Source organism: Camponotus vicinus, unplaced genomic scaffold, assembly GCF_025532165.1.
Source record: "Camponotus vicinus isolate PSW18456_S1 unplaced genomic scaffold, iyCamVici1.0 SCAF_4, whole genome shotgun sequence".
Classification (NCBI taxonomy): domain Eukaryota; kingdom Metazoa; phylum Arthropoda; class Insecta; order Hymenoptera; family Formicidae; genus Camponotus; species Camponotus vicinus.
In genome coordinates, this window is record NW_028141976.1 from 21,441,509 (window position 1) to 21,468,396 (window position 26,888).

General features: G+C 30.1%; 7 protein-coding genes across 13 annotated transcripts in view; 4 read left to right on the forward strand and 3 right to left on the reverse strand.

Moving 5' to 3' along the window:
* Positions 1-2,608: 2,608 nt before the first annotated feature.
* Pold1 (DNA polymerase delta 1, catalytic subunit) lies at positions 2,609-8,838 on the forward strand. The gene is made up of 14 exons (XM_083097410.1): positions 2,609-2,789; positions 3,154-3,250; positions 3,354-3,465; positions 3,545-3,717; positions 3,808-4,067; positions 4,165-4,391; positions 4,473-4,639; positions 4,745-4,990; positions 5,060-5,362; positions 5,437-5,907; positions 6,004-6,410; positions 6,480-7,133; positions 7,286-7,405; positions 8,504-8,838. The coding sequence occupies exons 1-13, from the start codon at positions 2,725-2,727 to the stop codon at positions 7,380-7,382; spliced, it is 3,279 nt and encodes a 1,092-aa protein (XP_082953536.1). The 5' UTR covers positions 2,609-2,724; the 3' UTR covers positions 7,383-7,405; positions 8,504-8,838.
* Arl1 (ADP ribosylation factor-like 1) lies at positions 7,247-10,142 on the reverse strand. The gene is made up of 5 exons (XM_083097416.1): positions 9,767-10,142; positions 9,497-9,596; positions 9,064-9,180; positions 8,821-8,932; positions 7,247-8,695 (listed from the first exon to the last, which is right to left on the reverse strand). Exons 1-5 carry the CDS (start codon positions 9,768-9,770, stop codon positions 8,486-8,488), a joined length of 543 nt encoding a protein of 180 aa, XP_082953542.1. The 5' UTR covers positions 9,771-10,142; the 3' UTR covers positions 7,247-8,485.
* A 214-nt stretch (positions 10,143-10,356) lies between these two features.
* On the forward strand, positions 10,357-11,883 carry Spase22-23 (Signal peptidase complex subunit Spase22-23). Its single transcript, XM_083097418.1, has 5 exons — positions 10,357-10,689; positions 10,923-10,996; positions 11,225-11,313; positions 11,404-11,507; positions 11,649-11,883. Exons 1-5 carry the CDS (start codon positions 10,547-10,549, stop codon positions 11,776-11,778), a joined length of 540 nt encoding a protein of 179 aa, XP_082953544.1. The 5' UTR covers positions 10,357-10,546; the 3' UTR covers positions 11,779-11,883.
* A 196-nt stretch (positions 11,884-12,079) lies between these two features.
* On the reverse strand, positions 12,080-14,180 carry Noa36 (zinc finger protein 330 homolog Noa36). Of its 2 annotated transcripts, XM_083097415.1 has the most exons (7): positions 14,036-14,180; positions 13,488-13,643; positions 13,245-13,415; positions 12,910-13,141; positions 12,631-12,795; positions 12,483-12,557; positions 12,080-12,379 (listed from the first exon to the last, which is right to left on the reverse strand). In XM_083097415.1, exons 2-7 carry the CDS (start codon positions 13,605-13,607, stop codon positions 12,168-12,170), a joined length of 975 nt encoding a protein of 324 aa, XP_082953541.1. In that variant the 5' UTR covers positions 13,608-13,643; positions 14,036-14,180; the 3' UTR covers positions 12,080-12,167. The 2 variants fall into 2 exon arrangements, with proteins under 2 accessions (XP_082953541.1, XP_082953540.1); XM_083097414.1 differs by lacking the exon at positions 14,036-14,180 and having other exon boundaries at positions 13,488-13,959.
* On the forward strand, positions 13,491-18,478 carry Mus301 (mutagen-sensitive 301). The gene is made up of 15 exons (XM_083097411.1): positions 13,491-14,676; positions 14,757-14,932; positions 15,050-15,226; positions 15,306-15,405; positions 15,495-15,691; positions 15,781-15,926; positions 16,029-16,263; positions 16,337-16,477; positions 16,557-16,968; positions 17,047-17,204; positions 17,284-17,379; positions 17,451-17,624; positions 17,720-17,833; positions 17,947-18,081; positions 18,144-18,478. Exons 1-15 carry the CDS (start codon positions 13,887-13,889, stop codon positions 18,234-18,236), a joined length of 3,144 nt encoding a protein of 1,047 aa, XP_082953537.1. The 5' UTR covers positions 13,491-13,886; the 3' UTR covers positions 18,237-18,478.
* LOC145970555 (ribosomal RNA-processing protein 8) lies at positions 17,900-21,219 on the reverse strand. The gene is made up of 4 exons (XM_083097412.1): positions 20,352-21,219; positions 19,430-20,220; positions 19,117-19,353; positions 17,900-18,996 (listed from the first exon to the last, which is right to left on the reverse strand). Exons 1-4 carry the CDS (start codon positions 20,418-20,420, stop codon positions 18,783-18,785), a joined length of 1,311 nt encoding a protein of 436 aa, XP_082953538.1. The 5' UTR covers positions 20,421-21,219; the 3' UTR covers positions 17,900-18,782.
* Positions 20,697-26,888, forward strand: part of Atp8b (ATPase phospholipid transporting 8B) — a 50,550-nt gene continuing 44,358 nt past the window's right edge. For all 6 annotated transcript variants that reach the window (XM_083097399.1, XM_083097403.1, XM_083097404.1 and 3 more), the window contains exon 1: positions 20,697-20,821. The gene's annotated coding sequence lies outside the window, so the exon portion shown is untranslated. The remainder of the gene's footprint in view (positions 20,822-26,888) is intronic.

Sequence of the window (26,888 nt, forward strand, 5' to 3'; positions counted from 1 at the left end):
GATTTCGTTCAATTATTAAAATTGTTGTATAACATTTTCCAATTCACTTAAATCTTAAATATAAGAATAAATTATGAATACCGGCCATATAGTTAGTGGTAGGGTCACCCATGCCGGATAGGTCGAAGGGGAAGAGTCAGACTAAGAGAGGTACACAAAAATTATATTTATTATATTAATATATTAATTAATTAATACATATTAATATGTTAATATTTATTATATTATTATATTAATATTTTTGAATAAAATGTGTGAAATAAAAGACATTAATAGAGAATAGAAAAAAAAGACTTCAATATGATTTGAATATGTTAAGAATGCATGAGAACAAATGGCCACAGATAGATATTCCGATGAATATCACAAGAAAAAGAATAAGCGTTCCTATGGTTTTGGGACGAGGGGATGCGACAAACATAACAATCCGAAGACTTCAAGAAAAGGATGCATTGGACAGAGACATAAGCATACTGATTAGATATAAGAAGACAGCTTGTACAGAATTATAAATTTGCTAATAATAATAATAATAATATTTTATAATTATGTTACACTTTATAATTTAATTAACATTGTATTATATAATATAGAGCATTAAATATAAAAAAAATATTGCAGCTATGAAGACTATAATAAAATAATATAAAAAAATGTTTACCATATTAAAATGGAACATTTGAGATCATATTTTGCATAAAGGAAGAAATACTTGAAACATTTTTGGAGTATCTTAATGATTTATATATAAAATGGTCTATATATTGTATAACTTACTATATGAGAAATACATACTTGTTTTGCGAAAATATATAAAATTTATATCGTAAGTCGAGTCGAAAAAAACGAGAGAGAGAGAGAGAAAGAGAGAGAACACAAAACTTATTTATATTGGAAATTTATTTAATATATATAAGCATCTTGCATTTACAATAATTAATATATCAATGTATTAATATATCAAACATTTCAAAATTCTTAAAACTAAAACGAATTTTTCAATTAATTTAAAACGAATATTTCAATATTACAGTAAATATTTTAATAATATGAAAAATATTAATTTAAAATTATTTTTAATAGACAAATGTAAAAATATGAAAGCGAAACATATATTGCCACAATTTGTTTCTTAAAATTATAAAAAGATTTATAATTTTTAGGCTAAAAATTTTTGATAAAAAAGAAAAATAATTTAAACAAAATATATGATAGACGATAGCAAATCTATGGCTATGCGTTTTGCATTTAAATAATAATAAATAATAATTATGAAATTATTAATAAATAATAATTATTTATAATAATAACAAATAATAATTATTTATAATAATAATTTTGTATCAATAAAGTATTATTGCACAAAAATATTAAAATTGTATTTTATTTTATTGTATTTTTTATTAATAGATTTAAAAATCAGCGGGAATAGTAAGAAAAATGGCGGACCAATCAAAAGTAGTTAATTCGTTCTTTGATTTCAGTGTCTCCACCATTGAACTATAGAATTATAGGGTGCATCCACAAGTACAACCACAGACATCTATACTATATATTATAGTATAGATATCTGTGAGCACAACCACTCACTGAGCGGCTAAGGCCGGAATTCATAGGCCGGAATTCATAATCCGATCTTATGGCCTTCACACATAAAATTCCATAAGCATGTAAGACGTAAGCAGTAAGAAAATCAACAAATCGGAATTCTTAAGGGTCGTCTACAATGGCCGTAGCATAAGGTTGTAAAGACCGTAAACGAAATGAACCAAATCCATTTCCTACGGCTACGATGTATGTTCTACGGCGGACGCGCAATCAGAATTAAGAATGCAGAATTCTTCCGTGACTGCGTATGCGCGACCGCCGTAAAACACACGAAATTCGTAGGAAATGGATTTGGTTCATTTCGCTTACGGTCTTTACAACCTTATGCTACGGCCATTGTAGACGACCCTTTACGTTTTAATATGGCTGCCTTACTGCTCGACCGTGATTGGTCGATTTCCTTACGCTTACGTCTTACGCTTACGTCTTATGGAATTTTATGTGTGAAGGCCATTATATTCAAGATTGTCTTAAGTCTGGTCTTAAGCCGTAATCACACTACGGGTTGCGGGCTCGGTTGTAGTTGAAATTGACCAATCAGAATAAAGCAATTTGTCGACTCTGATTGGTCAACTCCAATCACAACGAAGTCCGCAATCCGTAGTGTGATTACGGATTTAGGTCGTCTTAAGATTCTGTTCAGCCAATGAAATAGCCGTACATTTTCAAAACTTACTTAAGATGATCTTGAATATAAAGCCGACGGCACACGGTACGATTTTTCGTACTGGATTTGATAAGATTTAATAAAATACTAAAAATGCACCAATCAGAATGCAGCATTTCTAATATTTTACTAAATCTTATCAAATCTAGTACGAAAAATTGTACCGTGTGCCGTAGGCTTAAGATCGGACTATGAATTCCGGCCTAAGTAGCAATTGAATGTGATTGGTTTCATCTTCGAATTCACCAATCACATTCGAGTGCTACTTAGCCGCTCAGTGAGCGGTTGTGCTTCTGGATGCACCCATAGTTCAATGGTCTCTACAGAAGACCATGCATGCGCACTCATCCGGATACATGGTTCCCGCCTTTCCTTAGTTATAATTGAAAAGCTTGTAGTTCCTTTCCATTTTATTTCTCATAAATATTATAAATATTACGAAAAGAAACATGAGTAAAATAAGGCGTAAGCCGTTTTCAGCGCCTAAAGGTGTAGTCAAGAAGGCTAAATTGAGGTAACTAGTTTTGTTATTGAATCTATCACATTTATTAACCTCTTTTTGCACTTTTGTTTCTATTGTATTTCTAACATAATTTAACATAATATTATGCCTTATATGATGCTTGTTATGATTTCTGATTAAATAAATATCTTTACATATAATAAATTTAAACAAATTATATCTATATATCTTTTAAGTAAATTTTTATTGTTGAATGTTATGTGCGATTTATATATATGTACTAAAATATAAAAAAAAAAAAAATTTTTCCTTGTTTTGAATAATTTTACGATATTAAATCATTATTTTTATACACAATTTTTTGTGCTTAATCAAGAGGATTCTAAAATATTTATATTCGTTTTGTCATAAACAGAGATGAAGATGAAGAGACACCAGAATTAGCCACTATGGATTATGGAGATGATGATTTTACAGATGATTTTCCAGATGAAACATTAATAATTGGAGAAGTATGATTTAATTATATTTATGATAGTACATGATTTATTTCTATATTTTTAATACTTAGCATTTGTAAACTAGATGTATCCAAGATAATATATATTTTCTTAGGGACCTGAACAAGAAAATACATCTGCAAAGTGGAGCAGACCTTCGCCGCCACCTTTGAATCCACAAATTGATACATTAGCATTTCAGCAAATAGAAATTGACCATTACATAGGTAATAATTTTATTATCGAGATATTTATTTATTAACGATAAGAAAGTTTTAATATTTACACATATAAATTTATATGTAGGTAAACCTTTACCTGGAATGCCGGGTAGCAAAGTGGGACCTGTACCCATAATGAGAATGTTTGGTGTGACAGAACTTGGAAATTCCATTTGTTGTCATGTTCATGGCTTTTGTCCCTATTTATTTGTATCAGCACCACCAAATTTTACAAACAACCATTGCAAGCCATTTAAGGTATATATTCATTTTAAAAGAAAATATATTATTTCAATTGTAATAGTTTAAGTAATAACTAATACAAGAATTTTTATACTGTTAATACAGGAGGCTCTAAATCAAGCTGTGAAAAAAGATATGAAGTCAAATCCTGATAACATACAAGAAGCCATCTTAGCAGTTAAATTAGTCTACAAACAATCAATATATGGATATGGAGGAAATGATAAATTACCATTTTTAAAAATTACAGTAGCAGTTCCAAAATTGATAGCACCTTGCAAAAGATTACTAGAACAAGATACAGTATATACTATATTTAATTATCACTATAGAGCTTTTGAAAGTAACATTGATTTTGATATTAGGTATGTATTAGTATTCACCTTTTTCAATATTTGTATTAAAATTACAACATTGAATCTGTTGTGTGTATATTTATATATATTTAAATATTCACACAAGGTTCATGGTTGATACATCAGTGGTTGGCTGCTCTTGGATTGAATTACAACCCAAAAGTTGGAAATTACGTGGCCAATATGGGCATATGTTAGAGCTAACTACACGATGTCAGTTGGAAGTAGATGTTGCATGGGATAACTTTATAGTTCATGCACCAGAAGGTGAATGGTCAAAACTAGCTCCATTTAGGATTCTTAGTTTTGATATCGAATGTGCTGGACGTGAAGGTAACTATTATTATTTTTTAATATTTTTTTTAGCTTTAATGCTTTTTATCGCATGAATCTAATTACAAATCTCTTTTATAGGTATTTTTCCAGAAGCAAAACATGATCCAGTGATACAAATTGCGAATATGGTTATAATGCAGGGTGAATCTGAACCATTTTTAAAAAATATTTTTACTCTTAATACTTGTGCACCTATTGTTGGTTGTCAAGTATTGAGTTTTGACAAAGAAAATTTAATGTTGGAGGTAAATTAATTATACTAACTTGTAGAAAAAAAAGTTTTGTTAATGAAGTCTACTGTAGAAAAAATGTTTTTAATATTGTGATATATTGTTTATTTTTTTTACAAGAAATGGGCTGACTTTGTACGACAATTAGATCCTGACATTTTCACAGGATATAACATAAACAATTTTGATTTCCCATATTTAATTAATCGTGCGCAACATCTCAATGTTAAAAATTTCAATTTTCTTGGTCGAATAAAGAATATAAAGTCTGTTATCAAGGATCGTGTATTGCAAAGCAAACAGCTGGGTCGTCGTGAGAACAAATCGATCAATTTTGAAGGAAGAGTTCCATTTGATTTATTATTGGTAAGGTAATTCATAATGATAAGCATAATTTTTTTATATGTCTAATAAAAATATATAAATGTATATCAGGTATTGGTCCGAGATTATAAACTGAGATCTTACTCTCTAAATGCTGTATCGTATCATTTTCTTCAAGAACAAAAAGAAGATGTTCATTATAAAGATATTACGAGTCTACAAAACGGAAATTCACAGACACGTCGACGTCTTGCTGTATATTGTTTGAAAGATGCATATTTGCCTCTCAGATTACTAGACAAACTAATGTGTATAATTATTTATATGGAAATGGCAAGAGTCACAGGAGTATCTATTTCTAGCTTATTGACCCGCGGACAACAAATCAAAGTTGTTTCACAACTGTTACGCAAGGTAATAAATTTTATAGTTGCCAAGAGAAATAATTGCTTTAATATTAATACCTAATTAAACACTTTTATTATTAGACTCGAGAGAAGGATTATTTAATACCAGTACATCAAGGCCATGCTACTGATGAGCAATTTGAAGGAGCTACTGTTATTGAACCTAAACGTGGCTATTACAACAGTCCAATAGCTACTTTAGATTTCAGTTCTTTGTACCCTAGCATTATTATGGCACACAATTTATGTTATACAACATTATTAACTGTTGCTAAAAAGAGAGAGCTTAATATTCAGGAGGATCAAATCACTGAAACTCCTAGTAATTCATTATTCATGAAGAGTACTGTAAGAAAAGGAATTCTACCTGAAATTTTGGAAAATTTATTGGCGGCTAGAAAAAAAGCAAAAGCGGAATTAAAACAAGAAACGGATCCATTGAAACAAAAAGTACTCGATGGTAGACAATACGCTTTAAAAGTATCAGCAAATTCGGTATATGGTTTCACGGGTGCACAAATGGGAAAATTGCCATGTTTAGAAATATCTGCTGTAAGTTGTCAATATTCATGAAACATTTAACAAAAGGAAAATTTTGCAATATTTATTATGAAAAATGTAAAATATTCATAACAAATATAATTGCAGAGTGTTACCGCTTATGGACGAACTATGATAGAACAAACGAAGCAAGAAGTGGAGGACCACTTTCGAATAGAAAATGGATACAAGAATGATGCAATAGTCATATATGGCGACACTGATTCCGTTATGGTAAAATTTGGCGTGGAATCTATAGAGGATGCAATGGAACTCGGTAAAAAAGCGGCCGACTATGTGACATCCAAATTTATCAAACCTATAAAACTGGAATTTGAAAAAGTATATTTCCCGTATCTTTTGATTAACAAGAAACGTTATGCTGGCCTTTACTTTACAAAACCCGATAAATATGATAAAATGGATTGTAAAGGTCTTGAAACAGTGCGCAGAGATAACTGTCCATTAGTCGCGAATATGATGAATACCTGTTTGCAAATATTGCTTATCGAAAGGTACATTTCTTTATGCTTTACTTAAATTATATATGCTTATACTATATAGATGTAATATAAATGTTATAGAAATCCACATGCCGCTGTCGATTATGCTAAACAAGTCATAAGTGATCTCCTATGTAATCGTATCGATCTTTCTCAATTAGTCATTACGAAAGAACTGACAAAGACAGATTATGCAGCGAAGCAAGCGCACGTCGAATTAGCGGCAAAAATGAAGAAACGAGATGCCGGAAATGCGCCAAAACTTGGCGACAGAGTGGCATATGTATTTACAAGCGCAGCTAAAGGTACTCCAGCATATCAAAAGGCGGAAGATCCTGTTTACGCGTTGCAGAATAGTATCCCGATAGACACAACTTATTATCTAGAAAATCAATTAGCGAAACCTCTTGTACGTATCTTCGAACCCATTCTCGGTGAGAAGGCAGAGTCACTTCTTCTAAAAGGTGATCATACGCGCACAAGATGCATTGCAACTTCGCAAGTTGGAGCTCTTGCGGCCTTCACACGTAAAAAGGAGACTTGTTTGGGTTGTAAAGCTGTTTTACCATCGGACAGAGAAGACAAGGCGGTATGCAAGCATTGCGAATCTCAAGAGGCTGAATTATTTCACAATGAATTGCAAGCCCAACAGAAATTAGAAGAGAAGTTTTCTAGACTGTGGACAGAATGCCAAAGATGTCAAGGAAGTCTCCATCAAGAAGTTATATGTTCCAAGTTAGTTGTATTAATTTGTAATATATACTGTACATTCTTTCTAGAAATAAAAAGATATATTTGTATATTGAATTTGATACATATATATCTAAAAATAATAAACATCAAAGATATATGTTTCAAAATAATTATTTTCAAACATATGATTTCAGTCGTGACTGTCCAATATTTTATATGAGAGTAAAATCTCGAATGGATATGGCTGCGAAAGCGAAACGAATCCAAAGGTTTGGTATTCCGGAATGGTAAAAAAAAATAATTGCAACTTATAGGTAGGTTCGCATTTTATAAAAGCTACTACATAAAATACTCTTTCTACAAAAATAACGAAATTATTATTATTTACATAAGTCAGTATCTTAAATATTTATTATGAAATAATATAATATATATTCTTGTATTTGTTATATATTTTTCAGTATATAAATTATCAAAATTCAATATGCTACTCAGTAAATATAATAAGTATGCATTGGGAAATATATTATTCCAATCATGACTTACTATTTGGCATATTTGTTATAAAATTGTAAAAATTAATTATTTCAATTAAAAAGATTACTATGTAACTTAGAAAATGTATAGGAGATATATCTTTGAAAATGGTATCATTTTTAACATTAATGTGATTTTTTCACAAGACAGCATTAACTTTATTAATTTTTATAAATATTAATATGATATTATTTTCTATTGTGCCCTATCTGCATTGAGTTTCATATTATATATTCGTTTTATTTGTATTATCATGTTTGAAAAAAGTATTTCATACTTTAAGATACATCGAGATAGCAATATATTATGCATAGATATTTGTATTGAATTATTTTTGTTTTACAAGATCAAATTTTTTTCGAAAATTTATCTCGATTCTGTTTAATATTGATTTATAGTTGTATATTTTATTTTATACCAATACGCATGTGTTTTCATTACAAATACATAATTTACAATTTTATATTGAGTTCATTTATCATTGAGATTAAATAAATAGGACGATTTTAAACAAATTATTATATTAACTAACTGTTACTCACACATGTGTAACAGCAACATACGAGATACCTATTAGTGCAAAGAATCTAAGTGGAAAGAATTCTCTAAAGAGAACGATATTTTAAATCACATAGAAAGAGATAAAATAATTCCCTTATTGCGCACTCTTGGCATTAGAAAATATAGTGATTTTGCAAGTATAAATTGCAAAAGATATTTAAAATAGATTAATTACAATAAATAAACAGAACATCGTGTCCGGTGGCAATCCGGCGACACGTTCAAAGTGACAGTCTTATGACTAGTCCCCTTGTAAGGCTCGAATATGAATATGAATTATACTGATGTAATGTTAATCATTTTCTACTCTGCAGTGCGTTTGACAACCAGTCCATTGCTTGATCGAGCCCTTCACCTTTCGTCGCGGAAGTCTTAAATATTTGAAAGGTTCTATTTTTAAGAGCGTCCAATCCGAGTGCTTGATGGACTTCTGCGACACTAAGGCATCCTGCCATATCCTGTTTGTTCGCTAATACCACCAAGATTGCACCTTGTAGTTCTTCTTCCTATTTATTTAAGATACATTTTGAATCATATAATGTCGTTAAGAGAAATGACTGTATTAATATAAAATAATACTATTCTTTATTATTTTATATACAAAATTACTCATAATAAAAATGTTACTTACTTGTAACATGAGAAGTAATTCATCTTTTGATATGCCTATTCTATCTCTATCTGCTGAATCTACCACATAAATTATCGCATCTGTGTTTGAATAGTAACACCTCCAGTATGGTCTGAAATAAATTTATGAAACATAAAAACTGATATATACATATGTATAGCAGAAATTTAAAGATAAATACAATTTTTAATTTTGTAAATTTGGAGAAAAACAAGTTTCTACACACACAAGCTTATAACATACCGTATACTTGTCTGACCACCAAGATCCCATACTTGGAATTTTAAATTTTTGTAAGTAACTTGTTCTACATTGAACCCTATGGTTGGTATTGTAGTTACTACTTCCCCTACCTGCAACCTAATATGTATAAAGTCTATTAGTTAAAGAACTTCTTATTCTCAATATATTTCGCAATTCAAAAATTATCAAATACAACTAATTAATGTCTAACTTATCAATGCAATAAAAACACACGATCAATTAATATAGAATATACAATATTTCTATATGATATACAGTATACAATTAAGAGATAATTAAGAGGAGATATATTTAAAATTAATCTCTAATAGCTTCTGAATATAAAAATCCATGTCAAAACGATTTAATGGTAGACACACATCACGTAAACACAAATGACAGCCTGTCACTGAGATACAAGACTCGTGCAAACCTGTACAAAATCGTAGTCTTGCCGGCACCGTCCAGACCCAGAATCAGAATGCGCATCTCACGGTTACCGAGTAGATTACGAAAATAACTGAGTAACCCACCTGTAAAAGAATATACCGTCAAAATTTCGCATAAACTATCGTAAGGATAAGGATAACACGTCGGTAGCAGGTAGTATAGTGCGCGCACGACGTGTCACGTTTATTTTTACAGGGCAAAAATTTATGGCATGGTATTAATATATATCGAGAAATATCGGTCTTTGACTCACCCATGCTGGCGAATCGTTAACTCCAAGTCATACAACGCGGCTCGATGTTTATTGTCAAACTTGATAACCACAAACGTGTCCAAATAACCGGGCCGCACGACCCTCCGTCCAGATTGTGGTCCACTTCGCTTTCAGGGCCGACAATCCCTCGTGTGATGTTCGAAAATATTTCTCTCAATGTTGGCAGAATGACGATATAATGCAACTTTTTTTATGAAATTTTATGAAATCTGATGATTTTATGAATGATTTTACAAACGCACGTGTCTTGCACGATTTTCTCTTTCACCGAAAAAATATTTATATTTATAATATTTAATTTCTCTCTTATGCACATCATTTAGGTCCATATTCTGAATCCTCTTTTATCGATAAAAGTGCCTCTAAAAGTGGCTTATAGCCAATCAGAAGGCTTATAAGCCACTTTTAGAGGCACTTTTATCGATAAAAGAGGATTCAGAATATGGACCTTAGAACATATTCTACGCTTCACTCCTAAACGGGCTTTTGTGAACGTATTTAGGAACACTATAATTCAAGTCTGTTCTTTTTTAACTACGTGCGTTCTACTGTGTTATTCTCGTTTCTCTTGTATGGATTTATTTACGAACGCAAACCGGTGAATCTGTCACGTTGAACTTATGACGTTGAGAGTTTTGATGGTTCCGATAGGGAAAACAATGTATGTTGGTTAGAAATTCGTTGAAACACAATTGTATCAATTAGTTACTTTAATTTGACAGAAACGCTACAAATAATCACCGATAGCAAGACACAATAATGCATACGGTTCTAACACGTGGAAATGCTATTTTAGCATATACGTTAAGCGTGTCTGCTTGTCTTACATTTTGCTGTTTTCTCTCAACAGTATTTATCGATTATAGAGCAAATGCAACGCTAAATACAGTTAAAGTTATTGTGTAAGTACGATAAATATGTCATAATCTTCTTGGTATCTCAATTAAATTATGCACACATTTCTATCAAGAGATCCATATTGTACTTGTATCTCATGCTCTACAAGAATACAAATTCTTCATGATTCGAATGTAAATGTCATTATATGCAAATCTATATTTCAATATGTCGAAAATTGATATTTGCTACTTGTGATCTTGCACAATAATCACTATAAGTTTGCCTTGTTTTGCAGAAAAAATGTACCAGATTATAGTGCATCAAGGGAAAAGAATGATTTGGGTTACTTAACTTTTGACTTAAAAACTGATATCCTTTACATATAATATTATACAAATATTTCTAATGTTCTTATACGTAAAATCAAATATATAATTTATATAAGTTTATCTATATAACTATAAAACTATATATTTTTTGCTTTATATATATTAATATTATAGAAAATACAGATAATTTTAAGAGATAAATTTATCGTATAAAATAATTGTGTTAAATTTATATATTTCAAATTATTTACCTTACAAAATTTTTTACATCTTACTCCATTATTTAATTGGAATGTTAAGCAATTATTCTTATACCTCACAGCAGAATATCAGACACAAAATAATGAGTTTAATCAGGTTTGTTTTCAGATTTATTAATTTGCAATATGTATAAATCTGCCTAAATTTCTTTTATATATCTTAAATATCTATTATTTTTATTGGCAGGTAGTAGTATGGGATAAGATAGTGCTTCGTGGAGATAATGCTGCACTTGATTTCAAGAATATGAATACAAAGTATTATTTCTGGGATGATGGCAAAGGGCTCAGGTAAAATATATAAAGTTTATCAAATATGAATAATTATAAATATTTAAAGATTATTGCATAAATAAAATTTTTGTAATTTTTATCGACAAATTTGTAGATGTAAATGTATATGATCTATATGTATATATTTTATCTTTGCAGAGGAAATAAAAATATAACATTAACATTATCATGGAACATTATACCAAATGCGGGATTGTTACCTAGTGTTAGTGCTCTTGGTTCTCATACTTTTGCATTTCCATCTGAATATACTACATTACGTGTATAACGCATATCTAAATGTATACATGTTATATATGTATGATTGTATAAGATTTTTATTTAAACTGCGTAAAAAATTTCCTGTACAATAAATGTAATGTTTATTTCTTCACGATTATTTTCTTATTATATTCAACAGTATATTTGTTCAATTAATATATATTAGGTTTTTATTTAATTAATGTTAATTATATTTTTGATAGATTACTGTTTGAAGGGTTATAAAACTTAAATATTCTATGTGAATACCTAGAAATTGTAAATTTTTATCTTAAAATATTGGAATTCGTTTTTCAAGAATATTCATATTTCCTTCTGACTACTTTTATTAAATTTCCTGACAATTAACATTTTATTCTCAATTATTGCTATTTTATATATCTTTAAATATATGTGTTAAGCTTTATTATTACTATTTGAAGCTTGTTGTATGTTAGTATCTTTCTCTTCTTCATCTGTACTTGATAATTCTTCATCATTATCACCATCTTCATCATCATCATCTTCGTCATCATCGTAATCATCATCGTCATCGTCGTCGTCATCATTTTCATTGTCTTCATCGTTATTGGCATAAGTACTAGTTCCAAAGCAAGAATCTTGATTTCCTATCACATAACACAAATATATTCTCAAATATATGAACAAATATATATGAAAGTATAATACTGAAATCTTAAAATCTTCACTAAAATTAGAATTTTAACTTACCATAATCATATTCATTTTCATCATCAGATTCAGATGGACCACCTTGATTTTGTCTACCAAATTTGTGGCTCCTTGCTATAAAAAGAAGCATATAGTAAATTAGATCAAATTATGTCTCTTTAAATTTAAAACTTTGATTAATGCTTACTGGACATGCTTAAATCTTTAGTTTGAGATGTCTCGTAGCTGCATTTTGGGCATGGAATAGGTTTATTTTTCTCATATTTAAAACCTTTTCTACGAACATGATCTTCACAATAGCAAGTTTTACATCTGAGACAGGAATATTGTCCCAAACGGTTACATGATTGACCTAAAAATATTAAAATTCAATTTATATATGCACATATAAATGATTTATATATATGTGTAAAATCAGAATTAAATTTAAAATAAAAAATGCGATATTTCTTATTGCAGTTATTACATTTGAAATTTTCCGCTTCCAATACTTGGCAAGATGCTTGATGCTCAAATTGATCATCTTCACATAAAAAGCAATCACAGAATGAGCATTTGAATATCCTTCCACCATGATCCCAAACTCCTCTCTCACATTCCTGACAAATGGCATCCGTCAGTGGACAAATGCAAGCATGACTGGTGAGACAACGTCTTCCATGGCAAACCCAAGCTTCGCAATAATCACATATGGCTCCCTAAAACAATCGGTTGTAATATAATAAATGTATAAAATTTTTTATACCGTTATATGTTCAAGGCAATGCTTTTATAATTTAACAAAAATGTAGATTTACTTGCCACCATTCCTAATCCTGTGGTGAAGATGCCAGGATGGCGTACTACACAATCTCCTGTTTTCAACATGCACTTGATCTTGCCACAATGTGCACACATGGGCAAACGTTGTACACTCTGACAAAAGTAGCAGAAGGCTCGACTCTTTTGCTTCTTATTACACTTGTCGCATTCCTGTATAACATAAATGTAATAATTATGTCATATGCAATATTTTTGTCATATATAATATCGACTAGGACTTACCATGACAGAGTTGCAAGGAAATTTTGCCAAGTCTACTTGTTCCTTAGCAGCTCTGATTTCTTTCTGCCGAAGCTTCTGCTTCTCGGCTTTCTTTCTTTGACCAGTTTTCTTTTTCGGCATTTTATTCTATTAATGAAATGCTGAACTCTGTTTGAACTATTATCGAGACGTGTAAATCATATGATCGTAAGAGAGGTTACGGTTTTCGATACACTTCAGATTCAGATATGAAAATGTCGCTTGATCACTATTGTGATTTTGGCGGCTTGAATTGGTTTGCGCTGTAGAATTGTTTTGAATAACAATTCTTCAATAAAATTTTTCGCAATTTAACAGTTACTTATAAAGTGCAAATTATTTAATTTGTGACGATTTGTTTTTTTAAAATTGTTTTGTCAAATGGAAATATCAGATAAGGAAAATTGCAAAATATTTTTGGAAAATGACAAAAGGCAAAAATCACCACACGCTGTTGAATCTCTGTTATCGTTAGATAACACATTATTGTGTAATATAGAATCTGACAATAGCATACTTGCTCTACATACTTGCTCCGAAAGGTATGATTCTTCTCAGAAACACAATGTCTCAGTAACACAGGTTTCTAAAAGACAGATGCAAAATACTAAAACCAGTCCAACTGTTTCATCAAAAATATCACAAAGTGTGTCTCCCAACATAAATGAATGGCAAGATGAGTCATTAATGAATCAAGTATTTGCTCAGTTCGAGGATGAAAGAGAAATTATTCTAAAGGATTGTAGTAATATTGATATTAGTTATGATGTATTTAATACATTTTGTAAAGAAGACACAAACTCTGAACTATCTAATGTTAAAGAACAAATCATTGGAAAAGTATCTTTAGATGAAGCAAGTGAAAATATATCATCCCAAGATAAATTGACTAATATATCGTATTTATATATCACAAATTTTAATGATGATACTTTAGAAAATAGCTCTTATAAAAAAGATGGTGATAAATCGCCAACTTTAAAATCCAAATCTAGAAGTTTGAATGAATATAACAAACCAAAAAAACAACTGTGTTTAAAAAATATTGAATTAAACTCAGAAATGAAAATAAATGAAAATACAAGTCCCACAAAGTGTTCTATATTTTATGATTTACCACTAACTGTGAAAAAATTGATTCAAGAAATTAAAGGGATTAATGAATTATATCGTAAGTTGTAATTATATAAATCAATAAAGTTTAAATATATTTCTATGAAAATATAAATTTATTTAAATTTTTTGACACAGAATGGCAAGATGAATGTCTAAAGTTAGCTATTAGAACTAAAAAGAATTTAATTTATGCTTTACCAACAAGTGGTGGCAAAACTTTAGTTGCAGAGATATTAATGTTCAGAGAAATTATATGCAACAAGAAAAATACAATTTTTATACTCCCATATGTAGCTTTGGTGCAGGAAAAGGTATGATATTTTAAAGTAACATATCAAATAAAACATATATGTGTAACAATTTATGTAAGATTTAGTATGTTATTAATTGAGTTCATTTAGTATGTTATTAATTGAGTAAATTTACAGGTCCAATCAATGGCTATATTAGCATTAAAATTAGGTTTTCTAGTTGAGGAATATGCTGGTACAAAAGGACGTTATCCACCAATTAAACGACGGAGAAAAAATAGCATCTACATTTGTACTATAGAAAAAGCTGTAGGACTTGTAAATAGTTTAATAGAAACGAAACGTTTAGCTGAGGTCAGTTAAAATATTATTAGTTAATTACCAGGATTATATATAACTGAACATTAATTTAATATGCTAAAATATTTTTCAGATTGGTATTATAGTCATTGATGAGTTACATTTACTTGGAGAGTCTGGAGGAAGAGGCGCTACATTAGAAGGACTTCTTACAAAGATAATGTTTTTCAATGGTAATTACAGATATTTAAACGAAATTAAATAGAAAATGTAAATATTTCCTAAAAATTACTTTTTTGAAGAGTTGACTAATTTTTTATAGATACAATACGTTTAATTGGAATGAGTGCAACAATAGGTAATTTAAAGGAAATTGCACAATTTCTCAATGCGGACACATATTCTCAAAATTTTCGACCAGTTGAAATAATGGAATATGTGAAATGTGAGAATGATATCTGGGTAGTTAATTTGAATAACGAGGAATTATTAGTACATATGAGCAGTAACGATTACAAGGTGATTTAATTATATTTTATTTTATGAGGTGTTTTTGTAAGCACAACAGATAATATATTAAATAATAAATTAATAATTCTGTTATAAAGTACTCAGAAGATATAGCAATGTTAGATCCAGATAGAATTGGGGGTTTGGTAATGGAAGTAGTACCAAAGGATTCGTGTCTTATATTCTGCTCAAGTCGTAAAAACTGTGAAAATGTGGCTTTATTATTAGTTAAAGTCTTGCCTAAGTAAGACATTATTTTTTTGTTCATTTATTTTAAATATTATTTTAAAAAACTAGAGAACTATATTAAGTACACACATGATTGTATTATAAATTATTGTTTTAGAAGTTTGAGCAATTACAAAGTAGAAAAAAAAAGAACTTTGTTAAGTGCACTTAAGGCTGAAGAAGATTTATGCCCTATTTTGTGCAAAACTGTCAAATATGGTGTAGCTTATCATCATTCTGGTCTCACATCCGAAGAACGACGTTTGTTAGAAGATGCCTTTAGAGAAGGCACTCTATGTGTAATATGTTGCACATCAACTTTAGCAGCTGGTGTTAATTTGCCAGCAAGAAGGGTAATTCATTAAAATAATATGAAAAGCAACTAATATTATTACTAGAGTTGCTCATAATATTATTTTTTATTAGGTAATACTACGTAGTCCTTATATTGGCAATCAGTTCTTAAATTTAAGTAGATATAAGCAAATGATTGGTCGAGCTGGTCGTGCTGGTATGGGAGTTTTAGGAGAAAGTATACTTATTTGCAAAAGATCTGAAATTAATAAAGTAAGAATTTTTATAAAAAATACTTAATATAATTGATTTTAATTATTTATCTCTTAAGAAATAATGATTTATGCCACAGGTGAAAGATCTCTTGACCTCTCAAATGGACGACTCATTGAGTAGCTTACATGTAGAAAACGATAGGGGGATTAATAATTTGATTCTTAGTGCAATACAATTAAATATGGCAACAACTAGGTCCAAATTGCATAAATTGACAGCTCGAACTTTACTTAATATTCAACAAAATAGAATAGGTGTTAACATGAAAGCAATTACAGACGAAACGATAACGGCGTTATTAAAATGTAGTGTGATAAAAGTAAAAAGTAAAGATCATAATATTGGTAATCCTAATGTAACTGTTGTTATTCCATCTCAAGAACCAATGTACATGGAAAAATCATCAATTAAAAAAGGAGTAAAAACGGTCGCTTTTACAAACGAAACCGAGTTTCAACTTTGTGATTTGGGACAAGCTGCAATGAAAGGTGAGAGCGGTAGATTTTCATTAATTCTGTATATTTAGGTTTTTATAATATTTTATAACATTGTTATATTCATTATAGGACCAATTGATTTAAAAACTGCGTACACATTATATGAGGATTTAAAAACTGCTCAAAAGCATTTAATTTTAATTGATAATCTTCATCTCTTATATCTTGTTACACCTTACGACAGTGTATCCCAAATCACTCCCATTGGCAATATTTATTATAATGTGGTAATTATATAATTTGTGATTTTATATATTAAAATATATACATTATATAAGTATTATATATATTACATCATTATTTAAGGTAATGGACTTGAGTGAAAATCAAATGCAAATAGCTAGGCTTTTGGGAATAACAGAAGCTACAGCAAATAAATTACGTGATGGTATTATGCCTAAGGTCAGTTACTTATTAAATAATCAAATGCGATATTACGAATTATGTTTTAATTAAAAAGATTTGATTTACAGTCTATCGAGAAAAGAGTAGTTCAGAGATTTTATGTGACCTTAATAGTACATGAATTATGGAATCATCACTCAGTTTATTCTGTCGCCGAGAAATATCAAGTTAACAGAGGTGTTATACAAAATCTTTTAAATGCAGTCTCAATGTTTGCATCTTCTGTAGTAAGATTTTGCCAGGTAAACAAATGATTTATTATAAAACTATCCTGACAATAAAGATATAATAGGAAAAAAATTCATGTCACGTCTTATATATTTAAATTATTTTATAGGAATTACCCGAATTTTGGGCATTTACTGAGATGTTGAATGCATTCAGTAAAAAATTATCTTACTGTTGTCCGTTGGAATTAGAAACATTAATGGAACTTCCTTCAGTTAAAATAGTAAGAGTTAATTATTTTTTTAGTTATTGTATATTATTTCTAAGTTTCAAATAATATTTAAAAATATAATTGAATCTATATATTTATCTGTATTTACACATATTTTATTACAGGGTAGAGCTCGTCAATTGTACAAGGCTGGCTATCGAAATCTACAATCTATAGCAAAAGCTGATGTAAGAGAAATAAAGGAAAAAATTCCATATTTAAGTAATAAAATGGTCATGCAAATTATCGCTGCAGCAAAAGTAAGTTGTTATATAATAAAAAATATATTAATACAAATACTCAATTTTCTGATAAATTCCAGCTTTTAATATTGCAAAAAGCAGAAGATTTAAAAGATGAGTGGGAAGATATTCTAGATGGTATACATATGAGTCAGATAGGAGCAGGTTTATAAATTATATATATATATAATTGTTATATTAATAAATAAAAAAAAATTTTTTTTTTTCAATTAAGACCTTTAAAAAATTGAGTTTCGCGGATTTTGCACAAATATATTAAAATAAGTAATTTTATATATTTTGTTGTTAAAGATCATTTTTTGTGAATTATATGTATATAAAAATTGACAATATATTGTGTATAGCAAAATAATTCATTAAATTTATATGCAATTAAAAAATAAAATAATTTTCTTATAAATAATTATATATTCATAACATCTGATATAAATAAAACTGATGTGAAACATCATTTTCCTATGCTTATAATTTGTGCCTAATGGAGCAGTATGTTTTGAAGAATAGCATATTGTTTAAGCAGGCACATAGATTAATCATCCAAATAATGTTTGATATGTACTTAAAAGATAGTAATATATCAACATACAATATGGAATAATTTCTTATGATATTGGCATATAATTTATTTATACAGAGGCAAATTTTAAATTTTATTTTATATATTTCTATAAAATTTTATTTAATAATATAATCAAATTTTATCTCTTTTTATACAAGCATGGTTTCAATGTAATTGAAGGGAGATTTTTCTTTTTCATATTTATATCTTCTTCCTTTTTAAAATCCATGAAATAAAATAAATCATGAGATAAGTCTTTCCATGTATTTTTAAAACCATACTTTGTTAGTAGTTTTATAAAATTTGTCACGTTCTCAAATCTGCTTTCGACTTCGGCTATCTTTAAAGTACCACTAAATTTATTGAAACAAAAGTATTAATTTTTTATATTATTGTTATCTCAAGAGTATTGTTATTATACTTACTTGTTTTTAAGATTATTGATATCTCAAGAGTATTGTTATTATACTTACTTGTTTTTAAGAACTCTGTTAGCTTCAATTATATAATCAGAGAGATTAGATCCCATTAAAGATAAGCAAAATACAACAACGTGGACACTGTTTGCTAATAATGGAGTATGAGCCATATCACAAGCTTTTACTGTGTCATTTACAGCAATGAAATCGAACGAATGTACTTTATGAGGAACAGAAGCAGCAAGTAGCGCTTCACCACATCCAAAATCAGCAATCACATTGTCTGTTGGCCTATAATTATCATTATTATAATATTCAAAAATTTTACATAATATAAAAAAATTTTGTTTAGAAATATAATACAAACATTTTTTTAATTGATGATATTATGACATCCAGTGGATTCACCGGCCATTGCTCAAGTTGCTGTTTATATCCATCATGATAAGCTTTAAAAGCATCAGGATCTTCTTTAAAATATCTTTTAGATTGTGAACTTTCGTTATTATACAGTGTCTCATTTATGAATCTAAATCTAGAAGCTCTTAATTGCGCCATCATTCTATCTCTCAGTGTAAGTGACTGTACAACCTCTTTTGCCTTAGGTTTATCGACAAGCATTTTTTCTAATCGTTTTAACTTTATTTTATGCTTGTTTAGTTTCAATGTTTTTTCAGATTCTACTTGCTGTGTTTCTGTTTTAATAGATATCTGCTTCATTTTCTTTTTGTTTATTTTCTCAATATTTTGAATTTTTATTTCATTATGCTCAAAGTGATTCGATTTTTTTGCAGACATTTGTAATTTTTTATGTTTTGCTGTAGAGACATTGGTTTTTGCAATATCATTTTTTGTCTGACTAGATTTCATATCCTGATTTTGTCTCTGATTTCTCTTTTTGTGTTTTATTTTACTATCTAGATTAGTTTGTGCTTTTTGAAATACCTTTATTTTATTATCATCTTTTGGATATCTTATTGAATTTGGTTTTTCTATATTTTTTGCAACAGGTTTGTTCTTAGACTCATCCTTCTTTTTCTTTTTACTATTTCGTATATTTGTAAATGTATATATTTCATTAGATGTATTTGATTTCGTTAACTCACTTTTATGTATGCCATTTAATGATACTTTATTACTTTTTCTTTTTCTTTGCCTCTATAATGAAGACAGAAAAACAATCTTACTTTTTAAACTTGAAACTTAAAATATATGAATGTGAAATAAAGAAATCTCTATTAAACATATTATTTAAAAAATTATATCGGAAATTGTGTTGTGTGTATTACCTTGGACTGTGTTTTTTTTAATGCAGTAGATGGTTTCTTTTCCTGCGAAACTATGTCAACTTTTCCCATTGTTTATTAAAAAATAAACATAACCTTTCAACAGAATCTACACGTGACAAACGTTCTAGCTGCAAAGCATGATTATGAAAAGCGTATGTGCAAGTTTTTATCAAGAGTTTTACTCGACGGGTAATTTATCCAAATCATTAACATCGATAAACAATATCTTATCGTCACGTGATAATATCACGCGCGCAAGATCAATCTATCGATATTGATTTCTCGCTGTCCACAAGATGGCGCTACGATCGTTCGTTTGCCGGAGGCGACGCAGCGCGAGCTCAGGCAGTTGTGTCGAATATCTCTTCAGTAAACAATATGGCCGGTCCGGTATGGTATGCGGGTGATGTCGTCCTCGCCGTGTTCGTCGAGTGCCATCGTCCGTGCTGCGAGCGGGACTAGCCGTTCAGGTAAGTGCACGCTTGTATGACAACATACTTGTCAAATATGGCAATATCGTATCCGTAGCCGGCGTTTGCGCGACTTGGTCACGCGCATGATCGCCGATGGCCGCGTTCGTTTTCGGTTGGAGAAAAAGAGCCGTCCAGCGGTCTGGAGCACGCTTTTCGCGTGTCTCGTGTCATGCCGTCGCTGTCAACGTCGCGACGTTGATAGGTGTATCGAGGCCACGAGGCGTCGAGTACGCTTGCACCCGAAGGTATACGTACGTCGACGGGAGCGGGTAAAAGTGACGCCGACGTCACGCGTACTTTCCGCGATTTCGAGAGCGAGACACCTGCTCTATATATCACTAACTCGCCTTCGCCTGGGTCGGGCCCATCCGCGATTTCGCGATCCTCGCGAACTTGGCCGCCGCCAGCTCCGCTTTTTACGCTGGCGGCGACGACGCGTAAGCGACGCGCGGCGACTCGCGTGGCCGCCGAAGCAACAGGTTTTTCGTATCGGGAGAAACCATCCGGCAGACGACTTCCTCTCTCGTCGTGAAACGAGAGTTTGAAATTCGATAATCGTTGCCGATCGGCGCATGCACGTGGGTGCAAAAAATACGATGGGTTATATTTAAAAAGTTATCATCTAGATCGGAGTAGCAAATGCATTTTCGAGAAACGGTGTTTAATTTCGTTTATCGATCTTAAATTCATCCAGGGTCAAAAACAATAAACATTGCACTTTGTTAACTCTATTCAGTATTCGTATGTTTATGTATATCGTGAAGTTCGCGTTAAAAGATGCGCGGCGCATCGATCGCGGATTCAAAATTGTGAACGATTTTTCGGAAAGAGAGAGATGCGTAAATATATATGCATAAGTGCGGATCAGAGATTTACGAAAAATTGCGACAATGTTAAAATGCGTGTCGTGCAAAAAATCACGCAGTGATGCAAAACGCATCGACCTCAAATTTCACCTTTCGCGAAAGGTTTATGCATTATTTAGGAATATAATTAAATACAATTGTTATAATATGTAACGGCGGAAGAAAGTATATTTCATAAGAAATTCATCATATTATATAGCTTCCAAATTCAACTCTTTCTAATTTGCAAGTTATGAATCTTGTATAAGACTAGCAGTGCGCAATATTCGCGTGTAATGAAATGAACGCGATATTCCTATGGGAAATAAGGAACATTTTATTTTTGCGGTCATATCTATGCGTGGTTTGTAATTCAATGGAAAAATACGAACGCATGACTTACTCCCTCCAAATCCACTTTTTGCTCCTTTTTTTTTATTAATCGTAGAGATATAATTACTGTAACATTACAACTATTTCCCCCTTCAATCTCTCTTTTAATTCGTGATATTTATACGTTTTGTATCGAGAAATGATAATCTTGCTCGTTATTTAAAGCTCGTCAAATAATCGGAAATGATTTTAATGTAACTATGAGATTTTTTTGCAAGTCAATTGAATATCTCACGCGTTTGTGTTCTTTCAAAAATTGACTTGCAACTTTCTTTTCGAGGATCGGTATAATCGCGAAGAATTCGCTTCTTTAGGGAAAATCGTTGTTATGTTCTCCGTATCGCGAATCGCACTCTCGTTCGTTCGCGAATGACGTAAGTTGATGCATCGCGACTTCTCGTTGCGCTCGTCTGCGAGCTAGTTAATGCTCGGGCCAATGCTAAGGATCACCATTGATTGGAGCCTCAAAAGCAAGTGTCGCGTCGACACACTTAAGCAAAAACAAATTGATATATCGCAAGTAGCAGATTCGCGTATGCATGTATTTCGATTAATTATGTTAATACCAGTATTCCCGCGCAAAGTATTGGGAGTAAGTTTGACGTTATTAATTCTCGATTTCTAACATTTTCATAATTTTAGCCATCGTGGATTTGAATATTTCGTTAAAATGTACATTCGAGACTTCTCGCACATAAATTAAAAATTATAAAAATGACAAAATCAGAATAAAAAAAAATGACAATCAGATATGACTGCAGGCATTTACAGATAAATTTACACACATGTATGTATCGATTCCGTTAAATGTTGCGTTGATACTAATTCGATATTTTCAAATATTTTTATGCCGAGTAGAACGAGAAACGGTTTCCTTTCACAATGATTTTCGGTTGATGTCTAACTATTTCAAAATCCGAAAGTGTCCTCGATCCGTTTTGCAGAAACCATTTCCTCGGCGCAGCAGGGAACCGCACGACCTCGGACTCGTCGGCGTCACGTGCGTTTTCGCTAACAATCGAAAATACGTCCCGTGCTTGAACAAACACGTGCAATCTCTCTAGCGTTGCTCTCTCACTTCCCGAGACAGTAATAAAACGTATATATATCCGTTCGCGAATTGTCGAAACACGAATTTTTTTCATGACAAGGCACTTCTTTGTCGCCAGGTGAATAATCGCAGTACAAATAGCGATAAGTGATTCGAAGAGTAAGATAAGTTTCAGTTAGTTTTTAGCTAGTAACCCTTGAAATTTACGTATAAAGATTATATATGAATATATTTTTTTTATTTAAATTGCATTAATTTTTTAAAAATATATTATAATTAATATAATAATGACTATATATATATGTATATATATATATATATTTTTTTTTCTATTACTTATATAATATATTATATAAGTAATAGAACTTATATATACTTATAATACAATACAAAAAGATTTCTTATGTGATTCTTCTAATATGATTATTCATAGATTGCGGTACACTCATTCACGATATTACGTATCACTAATCAATGCGTATATTATACGCCTTTAGGAAATAAGGCTTGAATAACTGTAATCTCTTCGATTGTTACTCGCAGCGTTGAAAAAGTACATACTCGTCGTCTTGTGGTTATCGCGCCTAACGATCGCGTAGACAGCTTTAGGTCACACACATCGATTCCCTTCACCCTTCCCCTGATATTCTTGAATAATGAATGCATTTCTAGTACTTGTGCGCTGGGGTGCAATTCGCAAAGCATATATCCCGCTGTCACTTTCGCACGGCCACGGCTTGTCAACAGATTCCTCAGGACAAAATCGTGTTTGTGTCACATATTATATGCCCCGTTTTCTTGGCTCATTACCCCAATAACATTACATAATATCGTCGGGATTCTTTATAATTGTCTTATTACATATTTAGATATAATTGCTATTAGACGAAGTTGTTAACATGCTTGCGATATATGTAAAGTTAATTATTAGTGATCCTTATTACGAATTGTTTTAATAGTTCTTCTAAATAGAATATTTTGCTGTTACTTTCAAGCAAATTATAAGTATTTTTCTTATTTAATTTTCTTATTTTATTTTAATTTTTATTTTCTTATCGGATTTTTCTATTATATATTATATTATTAGTTAATTATTGCGTAATTTTTTTGGAATTCGCAAAATTAAGAAGCGATATCATAATTGCTTATCTAGGACGGTTTTGACATCTTTAAAAACAGTCAGGCCTCGTAAATTATTTTATCACGATGCTTGAATGATTAATAAATTGAGAATAGCTGATATTCTGGAGATTTTATACGTAAGAGAACAAGAACGTTATATCGTACTTATCAGAAATATGAAGGCTGCGATTTATGTGTGTATGATTTGTAGCATAACGAGCGTAAAACGCGTCATACTGTTTATTTTTTCGAGGAACGAAATTACGATTTATTTGATTTACATCTGTCGCGGAAGTTGATTTACGAATTCTTCAAGCGTGCACAAATATCGAAAGTTGCTTGAATGTCGTCATGTTCTCGGAAATTGGCAAATGCAACAAGTTTAAAGTTTAATCTTTAAAATTTTGTTATGATCTATATGCGTATAGATAAAAATAATAATCTTTATAGAATATTATATTATAAAAGATTTATATAGAATATTATATAGAATACCATAGAATATATTATAATAATTTTATTATAGAATAAAAATTCAGTTTAAAAAAAATTCAGTTTTACGAAATTCAACAGTTTAATGCTATAATACTTTGATTATAATTTTCTTTTAATAATCAACTCTTGAAGTGTTATATGTATATGTTATATTTTAATATTGATTATAGAATATAATGTTTTTAATGGGCTATATTTTTTTTTTAAATTTTATCTTATTTTTATTAATAATGTGGATGTATATTATTTGATGTTTTTTTATTAAGTAAATTTTATTAAGTAAAATATGAAAGTTCATATGTACTTTCTTACTTAGTAAAAGGAATGATGAAAGATATTCACCAGACTCAATCGTTTTCTGTGACGTAGTTCAATCACTTTCTCATGTCTACTCTCGGCCTTGACCATCATTAAAAGGTCGAAGAGACGGACAAAAGTGTCTGCTACAGAACTTAATTCGCAATGTATTTTTCATTCCACTATTAAGTACTGACTTTGTCTTATTTTTTATGTGGGAATATCGTATGTAATTTAACAATTGTTTAATTGCTCTTTATGAACTGGTCGTTAAAATATAAAATTTATATTAATCGTTTCTGTTTATTGGACAACATAAGAGCGCTTCAAGCGGAAAAAGTATATAACATCGTTATTTAATATTCTTCATTTAAGAAAAATATTTTTTTTTATCTAAGAAAAAACTTTTATTTTTATTTAGTTTATAATTCAATAATCTCTTCATACATATGTATTACAATCGTTGGATAAATTACAAAATATTTCTAACTGACACGCAATACGCAATGTATCGAATATAAGAATAATTTTATTTTATCTTCAAGGACATTTCTAAAAGTTCTATATTCGCTAATATGAAAATAATTTGATATGAAATATACTTCTTTTTCGCTGAATATTTATATTATTAAAAAAGCAATTAATATTAAAATTGTCTAAACAATATCTTGGTACATATTGTAACAATGTGAAACATATATTTTATATTTGAATTATTTGCACAACGGTTACAAATTATGTTTTTCGTATTTCATAGTTGTTCATTTCTCAGTCTGAATCATCGACCAGTCATATAGTCGTAAAGCATGGTTATATAGAGACAGGATGCGTATGTAACGTGTTTGTCGTTATGTATTGAACGAATAATGTAACGACTAATGAACGTCTATGGCGTAGAACGCATAAAACTCGCATCGATGCGAAGAACTGTATTATTCTACCAATTTTCAATGTCACGAACTTTTAACTCGACCAATGGTCGTGATCCTGCATTATTTCTGCTTTACGTAACCCTCAATTATAGTGTTGCAGATTAAACGAACAAAATTTGTTTTTAAATTTCGAGTTGATTTTTTCTTAAGAAAATGATTGAAGAACTTTAAATAAAAGCATATAGCACATAAATATATAATATTTTTCTCATAATATTTCTCTTGATTTTTATTTAAATAAAAATTTATTTAAAAAAAATTTTATTTAAAAAAAAATTATACCTTAGATTTTAAAAAGGCAGTAAAAATATGTCCAATCATCTAAGAAAATGCATATCGTGTACATTTTAAAGATTGCAAATGATGTCGCATATATGATATAATGACTGTGGGAAAAATTGATTTGTGTCATCTTTCCTGGTAGAAAAAAAGAAGCTTTAAATTAATTTGTTTTGATTTTGCATGATGAAGCTACGACGTTATCTAGGACAATCAAGATGTCAACCCCAATATATTGTCTCAGGACTTATTAAATTCGCATGCGTATCGATAAACACTTCATTTATGATAATGAAGCCGAGATGAAATCTATTATTAACTACACAACATAGGTTACTGCTGAGACGTCAGTAAAGTAAAACGCAATAATACTTGTATATGTGCGTGCGTGCGTGTGTTACGGGCGCGTAAAAATGTCATCATCAGATGTTTTCAAATTTTCCTTTGCTTATTAAAATTATTAACTTTCGTTATTAGTATAATTTCCTTTAACTATTAATTAAATTATGTAATATTGTTAAATTTACAATACAATTACATAAATAAAATTCCTATAAACAATTAAACATAACGATGCGGAATAATTTTATTTTAATCTATCTTCTATGAATTTCTTCGTATTGTTATATCTATTAATATTTAATTTGTTT